At 49.4% G+C, this 13851-nt stretch overlaps 1 protein-coding gene across 2 annotated transcripts; it reads left to right on the top strand.

The window, feature by feature from the left end:
- The first annotated feature begins 519 nt into the window (after positions 1-519).
- Positions 520-8485, top strand: Adprh (ADP-ribosylarginine hydrolase). Of its 2 annotated transcripts, none has more exons than XM_006975740.4 (5): positions 520-764; positions 1521-1615; positions 3220-3574; positions 6455-6815; positions 7768-8485. In XM_006975740.4, exons 3-5 carry the CDS (start codon positions 3262-3264, stop codon positions 8177-8179), a joined length of 1086 nt encoding a protein of 361 aa, XP_006975802.1. In that variant the 5' UTR covers positions 520-764; positions 1521-1615; positions 3220-3261; the 3' UTR covers positions 8180-8485. The 2 variants fall into 2 exon arrangements, with proteins under 2 accessions (XP_006975802.1, XP_006975803.1); XM_006975741.4 differs by having other exon boundaries at positions 755-883.
- Positions 8486-13851: the final 5366 nt, after the last annotated feature.

The following is a 13851-nucleotide window of genomic DNA, read 5'->3' as shown; positions in this document are numbered from 1 at the left end:
TGAGTTCTTGGGAGTGGGTCTGAAATTAGGATGAACAGCTGTTGATCCTGCTCAGGCCCAACGAGTCAAGGCAGGATCTGCGATGTGCGTTTGGGGTCGTTGTACGGAAGCAGATATTCCCGTTTAAGCCGGGCCCTTAAGCTCATGCGCTCGACCTGCGCCTTTCGGGTCTCCGGAGACACGTCATACTCGGCGGGGTCGAGGGTACTGGGGAGAGAGGCCAGGGGCGCAGGCTCATACTTGGAACCCGACATCTTGGCTCAAGGCGTCCTTCGCTACCTTAGGGCACTAATAATTCCAGAGTCATCCTTTAGGGGCGAGAACCCAAGAGTTCCCGTTGGAAACACTTCCGTGAAGAGCACGCACGCAGAGCCAAACAGACGAGGGCTGCAACCGACGAGCCCTCGCCACTCCAGGAGCCGGGTACCAGGGGCCGGAAGCTGCTGCCCGCGGACACGCCGAGCCGAGCGGTTCCCAGGCCGCTCCTTCCGGCCGCTCCTCCCCCCGGGCACCAGACGCCGCGGCAGCCACTGTTTCCGCCCGGTGCTGATGGCGAGGGGGAAAGCGGCCCGGCCGGAAGCCGCTCTGCGTCCGCCACTCCCCAGCTCCGGAGGCGGGCTCGCGGCTCCGCCCCTGTTCGGCCCCCGCGGCTCCAGCTTCCGACCACGAGGCTCGGGCGCCTGCTGCCCTTCTTCCTGCTTGGGTCGCCTAGGCTCCCGGGACACCCCCGAACCCGCCCCACGCTCCCAGCTCCGCCCCAGCAGGTACTGCCAGGCTCCCGGTACCACTCTCCTCCCGTTGAACTGGGACCCGCTCGGGCCCGGGGCCTCTCACCTCCAGAGTGGTGCCAGGCCCTCACGGTGGCCACCGGAGGCTACCCAGAGTGCGTCGCCGCCGTCTCCCCATTCCCTCCTCTTCTCTCCCTAATTCCTCCTTCCACCCAGGCCAGGAAAACATAGGATTGTCGGGAAGTAGACTTCCGTTTTGATTGTCTAGTTCGATCGCTGTGGGACCTGTACCGGTTTAGAGTGGGTTAAGGAATAATGACTTCTGAAGGCTGGGACTGGGGCAGTAGGGATGCACGTGCCCGGGTGAAAAGGGATTCCAAGGAGAAAAGATGCTGGGCTGCTTCCCCCACGGACTTCCCACACGCTTGGGTAGAGCCACGGACAACTGCAGAAAGGGAAACCTAGCCTCAGGGAGGGTGTGGGTGTTCGTCCTCGGCTCTCAGAGGTCAACAAAGCTTGGGCTTCAAAAACCTGGGCCAAGACAGTACCTCGGAGAACATTTATTATCTACATCCTTCTCCTCCCCCCACAGATGGGAAACAATTCCAGAATGAATGGCTTGGGTTTTTTTTTTTGTTTTTTGTTTTTTGTTTTGGTCACACAACTAATTCAAGAGAGTACAGAACTGTAGTTCCTAGGCCTTGTTTATACATAAGAAAATACTTAGATGACGTGATTAGGAGCTGGCTATTACAACGCTCAGTCTGTCTTTATCCCTTGTCGCTTCTCCAGGTCTTTGCTGACCTACACCCTAGTTCTGAGCCGTGTGGCTCGATGGAGGACTGTGGAAGTGCCTGGACTTGAACTAAGTCTAAAATAGCGTTTAGGTAAGTGGAGGGGAAGAAGGGCAATTGGGTGTGGGAAGAGTTTGAGCTGAGGCCAGGGGGGAGCTAGTCCTTTTGTCCCTAAGAGTGTTTGCCCCTGTACATGGGGTAGATGGATGGAGTGGGCAGACATCGGAGCCCTTGGAACCTGAGTGTCACAGGGAAAGAGTGCTGTGGGGAACTGGCCTCAGGAGGAGGAGGGTCTCTTAAAATGCATGCCCAGGGGAGCCAGTGCTTTAGCAAGGATTTAGTTTGGGGTGGGAGTATCATTTGCGATCCAGTACTATACAACTTATACCCCATAGAAGACAAATGGGCTGGAGAGATAGCTCAGCAGGTAAGAGCACTGGCTGCTCTTCCAGAGGACTCAGGTTCAATTCCCAGCACCCACATGGCAGCTCACAAATGCCTGTAAGTCCAGTTGTAGGGGGTCTAACACCCTCACCCAGACACACATGCAGACAAAAAGCCAGAGCACATAAAAATAAATCATTTAAAAAAAGGGAAAACAAAATATAAATATTGCTGGTAAAGGGAAGCATGTGAGCAAAGTATTCTAACTTTTTTTTTTTTTTTTTTGGTTTTTTGAGACAGGGTTTCTCTGTAGCTTTGGAGCCTGTCCTGGACTAGCTCTGTAGACCGTGCTGGCCTCGAACTCACAGAGGTTCACCTGCCTCTACCTCCCAGGTGCTGGGATTAAAGGCGTGCGACACCACCGCCCACCATAAAGTATTCTAACTTAATTATAGAACTGGTTGTTAATGAATAATAATCTCAAAGTTGTGCTCACTATGCACCTTATGGAAACTCAGTCATTCCTCGTAACACGTCTGGGAGGTTGTTGGTATTTTTGTTTTGTTTTTTTAATCATCATTTTACATGAGCCATCAAGAAGTTGCCCAAGCCGGGCAGTGGTGGCGCATGCCTTTAATCCCAGCACTCGGGAGGCAGAGCCAGGCGGATCTCTGTGAGTTCCAGGCCATCCTGGGCTACAAAGTGAGTTTCAGGTCAGGTTCCAAAATTACACAGAGAAACCCTGTCTCCAAAAACAAAAAGAAGTTGCTCAAGGTTAAGGCCAGGCCTGAGTCCATGTAGTGTAATACAAAGCATTCTGGCAGGGAGCCAGAAGACTGGGATCTGCACGTTTTGGCTGTCTGTGTGAACTTAGCTGCCCTGAGTTTCTGTTTACCCATCTTTGAACACTTGCCTGTAGTGTCACAGTCTACATAAGGGAAAGATGTACTTTCAAGCCGCATGTCACCAAAGGAGAAAACCACAGGCCTGGGTTGGCTTGTAGGACCTAATGGGTGTGCTGCTACCCAGGAGTCCAAGATGCAGAGACACAGTTTGGGAGTTAGTTCTCTGTTAGAGTCCTACCGGCTCGTTAGCTCTGGGGCCTGATTCAGTTCTCTGAATACTTACAAAACTGCACTATCTCCACGATGCTTGATTTACTCGTGTTTAAGATGCACCTAGTAGCAAATCTCTCATAGAACAGTTATGAGGATTAAATGGAAAATACTCAATACGGTGCCTACAGGGATAGTAAAACACAGGTTTTTGTTGTTTGCTTTTTTTCTGATTCATCTTCCCCTGTCTTCCTGCAGGTGTCCGAGTTGCCCCCTGAGACCAACTGTGCCAAGCTTAGCATGGGTGGGGGGCTGATAGAGAGGTACGTGGCTGCCATGGTGCTGAGCGCAGCTGGAGATGCCTTGGGGTACTTCAATGGGAAGTGGGAGTTCCTCCGGGATGGGGAGGAGATACACCGACAGTTGGCCCAGATGGGTGACTTGGAAGCCATAGACGTGGCCCAGTGGAAAGTCAGTGATGACACGGTCATGCACCTGGCTACAGCGGAAGCTCTCGTGGAAGCTGGCACCTCCCCGAAATTGTCTCAGCTGTATTCCCTGTTAGCTAGACATTACCAGGACTGCATGGGAGACATGGATGACCGGGCACCAGGTGAGTGCTGTGTTGGAGCCTGCCGACTAGTCAGCCGGGTAGCCGGGTAGAGGCGTGTGGATGGTAGAGACAATGAAGAAGTTAGAAAAGAGTTGAAAGGACTGCCAGTCAATGCCGGACAGCCCCAAGTTTATTTCACAGCCAGTTTATACCGTTTTGAAGGACAGAGGTAGAACAATGCACAGCGCAGGCATTCAGCCATTACCTATCCCGTCCGTGAGTCAAGGAGCAGGCAGTTTCATTTTCTGTCTCAATGTACCTCCGGCTGGCATCAGCAGCCTGTGTCTAGCTAGATAGTGTGTTCCTTCCCATGGGCTAAATCAAGACTTTCTCACAGCTCTAGAGCAAGCAAGCCTGAACTCTGTTGACTCAGAATAGACTTCAGAATCAAACTGGGAAACTGAGTCAGTTGTGGGCTCCCACAGTGCTGCTGGTAGGAGGCTCCTGAGGATGGAGAAGCAGGTCCAGGGAAGACAGAAGTTTGATGGGGACTAGAGACTGGTGATGAGCCTATCCCCACACCCAGGAGGACTTTGATTTCAAAACCAGCCGAGGCTCCACAGTCAGATTCTGTTCCAGAGACGCGAAAGGAGACAAAAAGTTGTGGGACATTTAAATATCAATGAAATAGCAGTGTAGATTTGAATTCTTGTAACTTATTTATGATGGCACCTTCACGGTTTTGTAAATTCTGCAGATGAATAGTTACTAATATGGAAAGGTTTTATTTATGAAATAGAAAAAGTGGATTTCAGGACAACGTGTTATGAAAATAACTCTGCTAAAGTACAAAAGCATGCCAGGTATGGTGGTACATACCTGTAATCCCAGCACTTGGGAGATGGAAGCAGGAAGATCAGGAGTATGGGGTGATGTGGGAAGTGCTGAAGATATGGCTCAGCAGATAAGAACACTGGCTGTGCAAGCTTGAGGACCGGAGTTCAAATCCCCAGCACCCACATTAAAAAAAAATCACATGTGTAACCCCTGTGCAAAAGGAGACAGAGACAGGAGGATCACTGGAGCTTGCTGACATGCTCTAGACCCTGCATCAAGTGTCTGAGAAAGAGATAGGACACCCGGCAACCTCCTCTGGCTTCTGCATGCACATGGACGCATGCACATACACCACAAAGAACAATTGCTTATCTCCATTGAGAGAGGTCTGGAAGCATATACATGAATTTGTTCACAATTCTGCCTAACTTATGGAAGTAGTCATAGTTTGTTATTTTTTTTTTCTATTTGTATTTTCTACCTTTTGTTGTGAACAGTTACAAAGAAAACTGGTTTTGTTTTCTAATTTAAAAAACGATGGAGACACTCTTTGGTTCCACTTCTGTCACAGCGGCTCTCACCCACTTGGGGGACTTTGTGTGGCCCCCTGCAGACCACCAGGTTTAGGTCACCTTTCCCCTGACCTACCTCTCTTCCTGTATTAGTCATCACAAAACATTATAGGCTGGGTAACTTAAAAACCTGACACTCTGTGTCCTGGGTTCTAGAAGCCTAAGCCACACAGCATTAAGTTGGGTTTGGTTTTGGAGCTGCTCTCCTTGGCTTACAGATGGACACCATCTCTGGTCCTCATGTGGTCTTTCTCTGTGCATTGTATCCCTTGTGTCCATATGCTTCTTGTTAGATTGGATTAGGTGTCGCCCTAATGGCTCCTTAGCTTAAACATCTTTGAAAGGCACTATCTCCAAATGAAGTGACCGTGTGTTACAGGTTCAGTGTATGTCTTTGGACTTCAGCATGCGAACACAGTTCAGCCATAATAACTCTTGGTTGAAGAGTTCCTACCATCAAATGCAGGACCTCTTCTGATCGCTAGGACTGGGTTTAAAAACCCACCTCTGGTCATGCTTTCTTAACATCTGCTACCCACTGAGTCTGACGTGTGGATTTACTTGCCTGCCTGTGTCAGCCATAGATACTGTGTATAAACTGCCCAATAAGGGGACAGTGACGTTGCCTTTTAGAGCGTGCTGCAGCCATTTCTTGGCTCCTTCTGTAGCACTGTCCACTACAAAAGTGGGACAAGCCTCCTTCAGCCTCTGTCAAGTAGGGGACATCCACAGTTCCTGATCGAAGGCCAGTGTTTCTTCTGCAACTTGGAGTTTTCTTCTGACAGTCAGGAACCCCAATAGGCTCTTATTATACTCACTGAGGACTTCAGCTATGGAGTCTGATCTCCCCCCGCCCCCCAGACAGGATTTCTCTGTGTAGCTTTGCACCTTTCCTGGAACTCACTCTGTAGCCCCAGGCTGGCCTCGAACTCACAGAGATCCACCTGCTTCTGCCTCCCGAGTGCTGGGATTAAAGGCGTGTGCCACCATTGCCCGGCTGTCTGATTATTTTTTTGATGGTCACTGACTAGCTGGTTCTGTGACTTTAAGTACCCTAAGTTTGGAGTCTTATTCATTTAAAAAAAGAATAATACATAGTAGTGCACACCTGTGGTCCTAGAACTTGGGAGGCAGAAGCAGGAGAAGTAATATGAGTTTGCGGCCAGCCTAGGCTACATAGAGAGTTCCAGGCCATCCTGGTTTATGTAGAAAGCCTTTCTTTCAAAAATAAATAAAAGCAAATATAGTACAGCTACCTTTTGAGATACTGTGAGTTTTCTAATAACTGGAGAGATCCTGAGGCTTACTCTATGTAGATGCTGCTTTGTTAATTCATAATATCACACTTGGGGTTTTATATAAAAGAAGGCTTACTGTTGGGCTGGGATTTGAAGTTGAGGAGCCATCCCCATCATATGTTCATGGCTTCCCTGTTGTTTCAGAGAATCTTGGGAGTCTGTTTAGTTCTTTATTCTCACTGGGTCCTTTGTTTGGGTGACTCTGACCCTTTGCTCTACCGACTCATCCCTAGGTGTTGCTTGCATGCAGAATGCCATGCGGCTGCAGCCCAATAGGGCCGATGGCTGGAGGATTCCTTTCAGCAGCCGTGAGGGTGGCTGCGGGGCTGCTATGCGTGCCATGTGCATCGGGCTGAGGTTCCCTCACCCCAACCAGCTGGACACACTGATCCAAGTGAGCATTGAGAGTGGCCGGATGACCCACCACCACCCCACAGGCTACCTTGGAAGCCTTGCGTCAGCTCTTTTTACGGCGTATGCCGTGAGTGGCAAATCACCGTGGCAGTGGGGCAAAGGCCTGCTGGAGGTGCTTCCAGAAGCCAAGAAGTACATTATGGAGTCGGGCTACTTTGTGAAGGAAAACCTTCAACACTGGTGAGTGTCTGCGGATGCACGTGCACCATATGTGTGCCTAGGGTTCCGAGGCCTGGCTGCCGTCAGTTCTCACAACCCTGCCTCCTCCAAGGTACCTGCTAAGGATTCAAGTTCCTCTCCAGCCATGGTTGCCTGAAGCAGCCAAGTATGTAGGGACCGGTAGACATCATCTCTTAAGTATGGGTTCCATTCTGGATTCCAGCTTTCTATAAGTTTTATGACCAGCTGATGCAGAGATGTACTTTTCTTTTCCATTTCCTATTTCCCTGAGATTTGCTTTTCTGATATTGCTTTGAAGCAGTGTTTCAGAACCCTTGGTTAGAATACCCAAGAGATAGGTTTCTCCAGGAGCTAAGTGACCAGGGCACTCTTCCCCTTTTAATGACTGACTTCACATTATCCTTCTTAGAAGAAAAAGGCTCAGAGGCTGTTAGTGAAGTTGCCCATGGTCACCATGTCCCAGAGTTTCCCCTGGAAAGACAATAAGATACTGCTCTGGACCCAGAAAAACAAATATTTATTTCTCGTCATAGCCTGACACATATCTTCCTTATTGAGCAACTTTGTCCATACCCGGGTTTCTGTGGGTAGTTAGTAAAAAAATGTATGAATAGAGCCAGGTGGTGGTGGCGCACGCCTTTAATCTCAGCACACGGGAGGCAGAGGCAGGTGGATCTCTCTGAGTTCGAGACCAGCCTGGGCTACAGAGTGAGTTCCAGGGAAGGTGCCAAAGCTACACAGAGAAACCCTGTCTCGGAAAAACCAAAAAAAAAAAAAAGGATGAATGACTTGTAGAGTTAATTTAGGGTTTCTTTTTTTCCCTTTTCCTATGAATTATGGCACCAGTATGAGGAGTTGAAGTCATTCTGGACTTTTTTCTATTTACATAACGACCTGGTGCTTTTCCATATGGCTTTTGACCTTAGTTTGTTAATTGACTTCCCCTCCGCAGGTCCTACTTCCAGGAAGAATGGGAAAAGTACCTGGAACTTAGAGGAATCTTGGATGGCAAGTCAGCCCCCGTCTTCTCTGAGCCCTTGGGTGTGAAGGAGAGGGATCAGTTCTACATCTCCCTGAGTTACTCGGGCTGGGGCGGCAGCAGCGGACACGACGCCCCCATGATTGCCTATGATGCCCTCCTTGCTGCAGGGGACTCCTGGAAGGAGCTTGCCCACAGAGCCTTTTTTCACGGCGGAGACAGTGATTCCACGGCAACCATCGCTGGCTGCTGGTGGGGAGTCCTGCACGGTTTTAAAGGAGTAAGTCCTCCTAACTACGAGAAGCTGGAGTACAGAGAGCGTCTGGAAGAGGCAGCCAGGGCTTTGTACTCTCTTGGGGCAAAAAAAGACACATTTAGCCCCTAGGGAGAGGGTAGTTTTTTTGTTTTTTTTCCTCTGGTGGTTCCTTTCCCCGAAGCTGTGATTCTGCTCAGTTTCTTCAACCTTTCCAGAGTCCTAATCTCATGCTCAAAGAGTTTTGAGATGACAAGTTCCTTGGATGCCTTTAGCTGCACCTTCCCACACTCTCTTCCTGTGTTCCCACACTTACCCGATCTCCCTGTATTCATCTGTGTTGGAGAATCTTTTTATTTCAGTTGACGACGTCCACTTTTCCCATTCCAGAAACGCCTTGTATTTGAGTCTCCGTATTTATCATGGAATTGTTCCAAATGCTTTGTCTGAGTTTTCCTTGATTGGGTCCCCCACCTACGCCAACTAGACTCAGGCAACGCTTTGAGTGCAAGGAGTTTGTGTGGGAGGCAATTCCAGGAAGTAGAACAGGAAGTGAGACCAGGAGGGAAGGGAGACACATGGGATGTGTGAATGAGCAGGAATCCCCAGCCATTTGGGGTGTGTTCTCTCTGGGTCCTCTACCCAAGGCAGCCTTTAGCCTTGTCCTGATGAAAGGCCATGCCACTTTTGAGTGTATACCCATTGACTTTCACCTGATTGGTTAAGGCTCACCCCCAGGGATGCTGATAACTCCCGGGGTCTTCTCAGCTTGCTGTGTGCAAACCAAACGTGAATGTCTTCATGTAACGACTCAGAGATTCTTGCAGTGGCAGTTATGAGGCATGAGAACAGAGGGTCACAGTGGGGATCTTAAGACATCACTGTCTTAGTGTTCTGTGGCTGTGAAGAGACACCACAATCACAGCAACTGTTATAAAGGAAAGCATTTAATTGGGCCTTGATTGCCGTTGCAGAGGTTTAATCCGTTACCGTCATGGCAGGAAGCATGGCGGCACCCAGGCAGACATGGTGCTGGAAAGGTAGCTGAGACTTATACATCTGGATCTGCAGGCAGCAGGAAGAGAAATACTGGGCCTGGCATGGGCTTTTGAAACCTCAAGGCACCCTCTTAGTCAGTGATACACCTCCTCCAACAAGACCATATCTCCAATCCTTTCAAATAGTGGCATGCCCTGGCAACTAAGCATTCAAATATATGAGCCTTTGGGGGTCATTCTTTTTTTTTTTTTTTTTTTTTTTTTGTTTGGTTTTTTTGAGACAGGGTTTCTCTGCGTAGCTTTGCGCCTTTCCTGGAGCTCACTTGGTAGCCCAGGCTGGCCTCGAACTCACAGAGATCCGCCTGGCTCTGCCTCCCGAGTGCTGGGATTAAAGGCGTGCGCCACCAACGCCCGGCCGGGGGGTCATTCTTATTCCAACCACTACAATCTGCTGACTGTTCCACATCCAAATGCACTAATGTACATTATTACTTCCTTTCTTTCTCCCTCTATCCTTCCTTCTTTCTTTTGTGACAGGGTCTTTACCTAGGCTGTTTCCAACTCCTCAAGTAATTGAAGATGATCTGCCTGCCTTCACCTTCTGTGTATTGGGATTACAAACATTCAATGCCATGCCCAATCTATTTGGTGTGAGGGATCAAACCTAGACCTTTGTGCACGCTAGGCAAGCATTCTGTGAGCTGAGCTACATCCCCAGCCCTGTACTTTAAAACTATCATCTCCCTCTTCTTTTTGAGACCGGGTTTTAATATGAGTCCTGGCTGGCCTCATACAGAGATCTCTCTGCCTTTGTCTCTTGAGCACCATGATAAAAGGTGCATGCCACCAAGCCCACTCCTGCATCTATCTCTCCCTTGACTTCGTGGCGCTGACTCTCACCTGGATTCCTGCGGTCCCCGGGCGGTGCAAGCTTACAGATGCTGGTGTCAGGTGTTCTCAGGACTTGCCGTCACGACTCTTCACACACTGTTACTGTCTCTTGGCTTGTCTCCATGCTCCACACAGACACTTGCACAGTGCCCACGTACAAAGCGACCACTTCATCAGTATGGATTAAGTGAGCATTGCTAGGTAGCCTCCCATCCCCCACAGCTCTCCAAGTTACCTTTGCAACTAGCCAGCTGACGGCACTGAACTGCTCGTGTCTTCCAGTGAGTCTGTCGCCTCCTTTACATCTTGACGCTGCTTTTCTGTCTTCTCCCTCTGTTCCCGCTCACCCACAGCCCTCATTCACAGCTCTGTTCCCACACTGAATCTGTTGGGAGGTGGCTGGGTATCTTTTTGGGCAGTCTCAAGGGAACGCTGCCTGGCAAAGGTCCAGCTACTACAGTGAAGTCCATAGGGTTACTTAAGTCTTCTAGGAGGCTTCCTCATCTGGCTCACAGCCAAGGGTAAGGGCAGGAACCCATTTCCCTCCCTTCTCACTACAACCGCAGAATTCTGACTCCTGCAATTTCGACTTCGGTTTCCGGGTGTAAACTGAGTTTGTGGGACAGAAGGCTCATCCAAGCCCTTTTAGGTCTCTTTAAAATGCAGGGGAGGAAGTTCAGAAGACTTACGGCCATCTTAGCATCTGCTGAGATCTGGAGTAGGGCTTTAACCACTCAGACAACAAGACCCTGGACGTCCTGTTTTGTTTGTGTCTCACTTCACCACAGGCACACTGGGAAATTCCAGAATTTCAGATGTCTTTTCTCAAACCTCAAACACTGAACTGGTGACCTTGGAAAGCAGGGAAAGGAGAGAGGAAGGATGAGAACCAAGAAAAAGATGGTCAGTTAGATGTATAATGTCCAAGCACCTCAATAGAAGTGTGGTCCCGCCATTAGCCCATCATATTTATCCACTGGACACATGCTGAAAACCAGCGCAGTCCTGGACAGACAGAGCTCTCTTGATGGTGCCTCATTTACTGTCTGAGGTTGATAGGGGAACGATTTCTTCTATGTCCTGCAAAACTTACATTGTCCTAAGTCCCGTGTTCACCAGTCTCTAACCACAGTCACCACCGCCCCTCATTCTCTGCCTCACTGGAACAAGAAAACCCGCATCTTTCATTAGCAGCTACGGAGCTGCTGCAGGGTCGGACTGGAACCTATCGGCCCAGTGCATCCAGATAAGGAGCAGTGGGCAGCCTTGCCGTTATTACTATCATCATTCAATCTTCGGAATTCAGGAGTGGCCTCTAAGGAATAGCTAAGGGTTTTTCCACATGGCAAAGGGAAAGGAAGAGGGCGGCGGGGGTGGGGCGGGGTGGGGTGGGGGGACGATGACAAAGTGTCGCCCCGTGTTAAACAGTTCAGAGCAACCAAACATGACACAGTGGGGCAGAGTGCTGTTGTCTATGCAGAGTCACAGCTGGGATGAGAGCAAGCCGGGCTTTATGCCCAGATTGGACTGTAAGAAATGGGTTAAGCGTTGGAGTGCTTCCCCTCCTCCCACACCACCTGACACTTTCAGCAGCCGATCTGAGGAGGTTGTTTCCCCATACCCGCAGCCAATCGCCAGAAGGCACCAGCTGCTTGCCCTCAAATCCTGGGCTGATGCCATCTACGTAGAGTTAGCATCAGATCTGCAGGTTGAGGGTGCCAACCCACAAGACCTTCCCATTTCGGAGTCCCTCCTCACATCCCGGACTGACCTGTGTCTCATGACTGTAAGCCAGACTTCCCACAACTTCCTTTTTATGTCTGATTAAGTGTTAGGGCAGCTTGCCCTCAAAGACACACCTTACTGCACCAGTTCGTTATAAAGGCTACAAATGGGGAGCAGACAGAGGAGGGGCACAGGGCACATGGGAGAGTCCTTTGACTTCTGTCTGTGAAGCTGTGCACCGACATTTTCATGTACTAATAAAGAACAGTGCTTCCAACCACAGCGATACCCGGCACACCCTTCCCCGTGTTGGTCAATGCTAGTAGGTGACGGTAACACTGTACCTGTCCGCCCACTCCAGGGGCTGGGTGTGTTTGCTTCATGTAGGCATTCCAGATGAAACATTTATGAGAGTTTAAGTTGGGCATGATATTCCATGCCTGTAAGCCCAGCATTCTGGAGACAGGGGCAAGAAGATCGCCATGATTTTGAGGCTAGCCTGGGCTACATGGTAAATGTAAGATCAGCCCGGTCTCCATAATGAGCTCCAGGCAAGCCTAGGCTACATGCTCTCAAAATACCTCTGCCCACCCCACAAAAGCTTGTTTAAATAAACACTTCAAGTTCATGTTAGTACAACTGGTAAGTGGAAGAACGTGGCAGTCATTGAGAGGGCGAAAACAATAAAGGTGATTGTCGAACATGGCCTTGAGGGAAAAAAAAAATCTCTAACAGGATAACCTCTGCCAGAGACAGCCCAGTGGAGGTGGCATTTAGGCTAAGGTGGGCTTTGTGGGTTCCCCAGCCCTGAATGCAGGAGACCTGGGCAGATGACACTGTTCTCTTGCTTCAGGGACATGGTGTCAGCTGTACAGTTAGACTTAAGGAAGGCCTGCTCTGATACTGTGCAGAAAACTGCCTTTGAGAGTCCCCTTGGCTCCCAGGGCCTCACGTCACTAGGACTAATGGAAGTAGGGTGACGCTGCCCACCTTGAGGGCTGCTGGGAGGTGATGTAATACCCATAATAGCATCCAGATTTAGTGGAGAAAAATGCAGTCGCTGGTGGCAGCATTTTAGATTGAAAACTTGCCCTGCTACTGTGTGTGGACTTGGGAAAGTTATTTAACCTGGCTCTGCCTTTCCACACATACCAAGCAGAGATAGTAACATCACTTGCCTTGTGGACTGTGTTTTGCATGCACACATATCTGACATATGACAAGCACTCAAAGGAAGATTAGCAATGTGAAACTATGCTATCTAAATGCTAGTGACATCTCTTTAAAAAGTGCATCTGGTGTCTTCTTTCTGCCAGCCTGTGATGAAATGGGAGATACAGGGAGATCCCCAAACATTACCACCTCAAGCCGGTTTCTTCTGCCACTCGGGAAACTTTTTGACTCAATCCAAGAGACCCACATGTCTTATCTCCTGAGGCTGTCTCTTGGTTCTGCCTTGTCGTACTGCAGCCCCAAAGAGAAGCCTGCAAAACTTACAGTTTTGAGTTTGAGAACACACATTAGCCTTAGAGTTTTAGCACCAAACTTTCATTCCAAAGCTACAAACGGTTCTCTGCACAGTTGAAGCCCTGGCGTCATTTGTGGACGCAGCATCTTTCTATTCTGAGAAACCCCAGCCCTCCCCTGTGACCTTTTGTCTGGACAAATGTAGCGCAGCTCTCCATTGGTTTGTTCTGGGAAAGCAGGAATATTGCTTTGGAAATGGAAGTTGTGGCTGGGCATGGCACTCGGTCTCATAGCCCTTGTCTAGCTTAAGCAGGCAATTGTCAACGCTGCCCTGGCTAAAAACAAAACAAAACAAACAAACAACCAGAAAGGGGTCTAAAGCCGTGTGGTGTGGTGCAAAGATCATATGGGACTTTCTTTCTCCAGAAGACTTTAGATTGTGTGAAATGGCTTCATTGCATTCCTGTTATTAACTTGCCTTCGACCGGAGACAGGGCTCCTTCTCCTCTTCCCAAGTTACAGGAAGTAGACTTATTACCCACAGAGCAGGGAAACCACAAGCCTAGGATGCATTTTTAGCCATCCCTCACGACTCAGGAATGCTGTCCTCTGTATGTGTCCCACTTCACAACAGCTCAGAGACTCAGAGGGCAGTCAGCCCTGGGTTTTATACACAAGAGACACGTGCTTCTATGGGCCAAAACATCGAAGATCCTCCTGTTT

The sequence above is a fragment of the Peromyscus maniculatus genome, chromosome 12 (genome assembly GCF_049852395.1).
Source record: "Peromyscus maniculatus bairdii isolate BWxNUB_F1_BW_parent chromosome 12, HU_Pman_BW_mat_3.1, whole genome shotgun sequence".
Lineage (NCBI taxonomy): Eukaryota > Metazoa > Chordata > Mammalia > Rodentia > Cricetidae > Peromyscus > Peromyscus maniculatus.
Note: the sequence above shows the minus strand (reverse complement) of the source record. Positions and strands in the feature narration are given on the sequence as shown.

Coding starts and splice junctions, on each gene's coding strand:
- Adprh (XM_006975740.4), top strand. CDS start 3,262: ATGGGTGGGGGGCTGATAGAGAGGTACGTGGCTGCCATGGTGCTGAGC. Junction 3,575..6,454: donor CATGGATGACCGGGCACCAG/GTGAGTGCTGTG, acceptor ACTCATCCCTAG/GTGTTGCTTGCATGCAGAAT. Junction 6,816..7,767: donor AAGGAAAACCTTCAACACTG/GTGAGTGTCTGC, acceptor TCCCCTCCGCAG/GTCCTACTTCCAGGAAGAAT.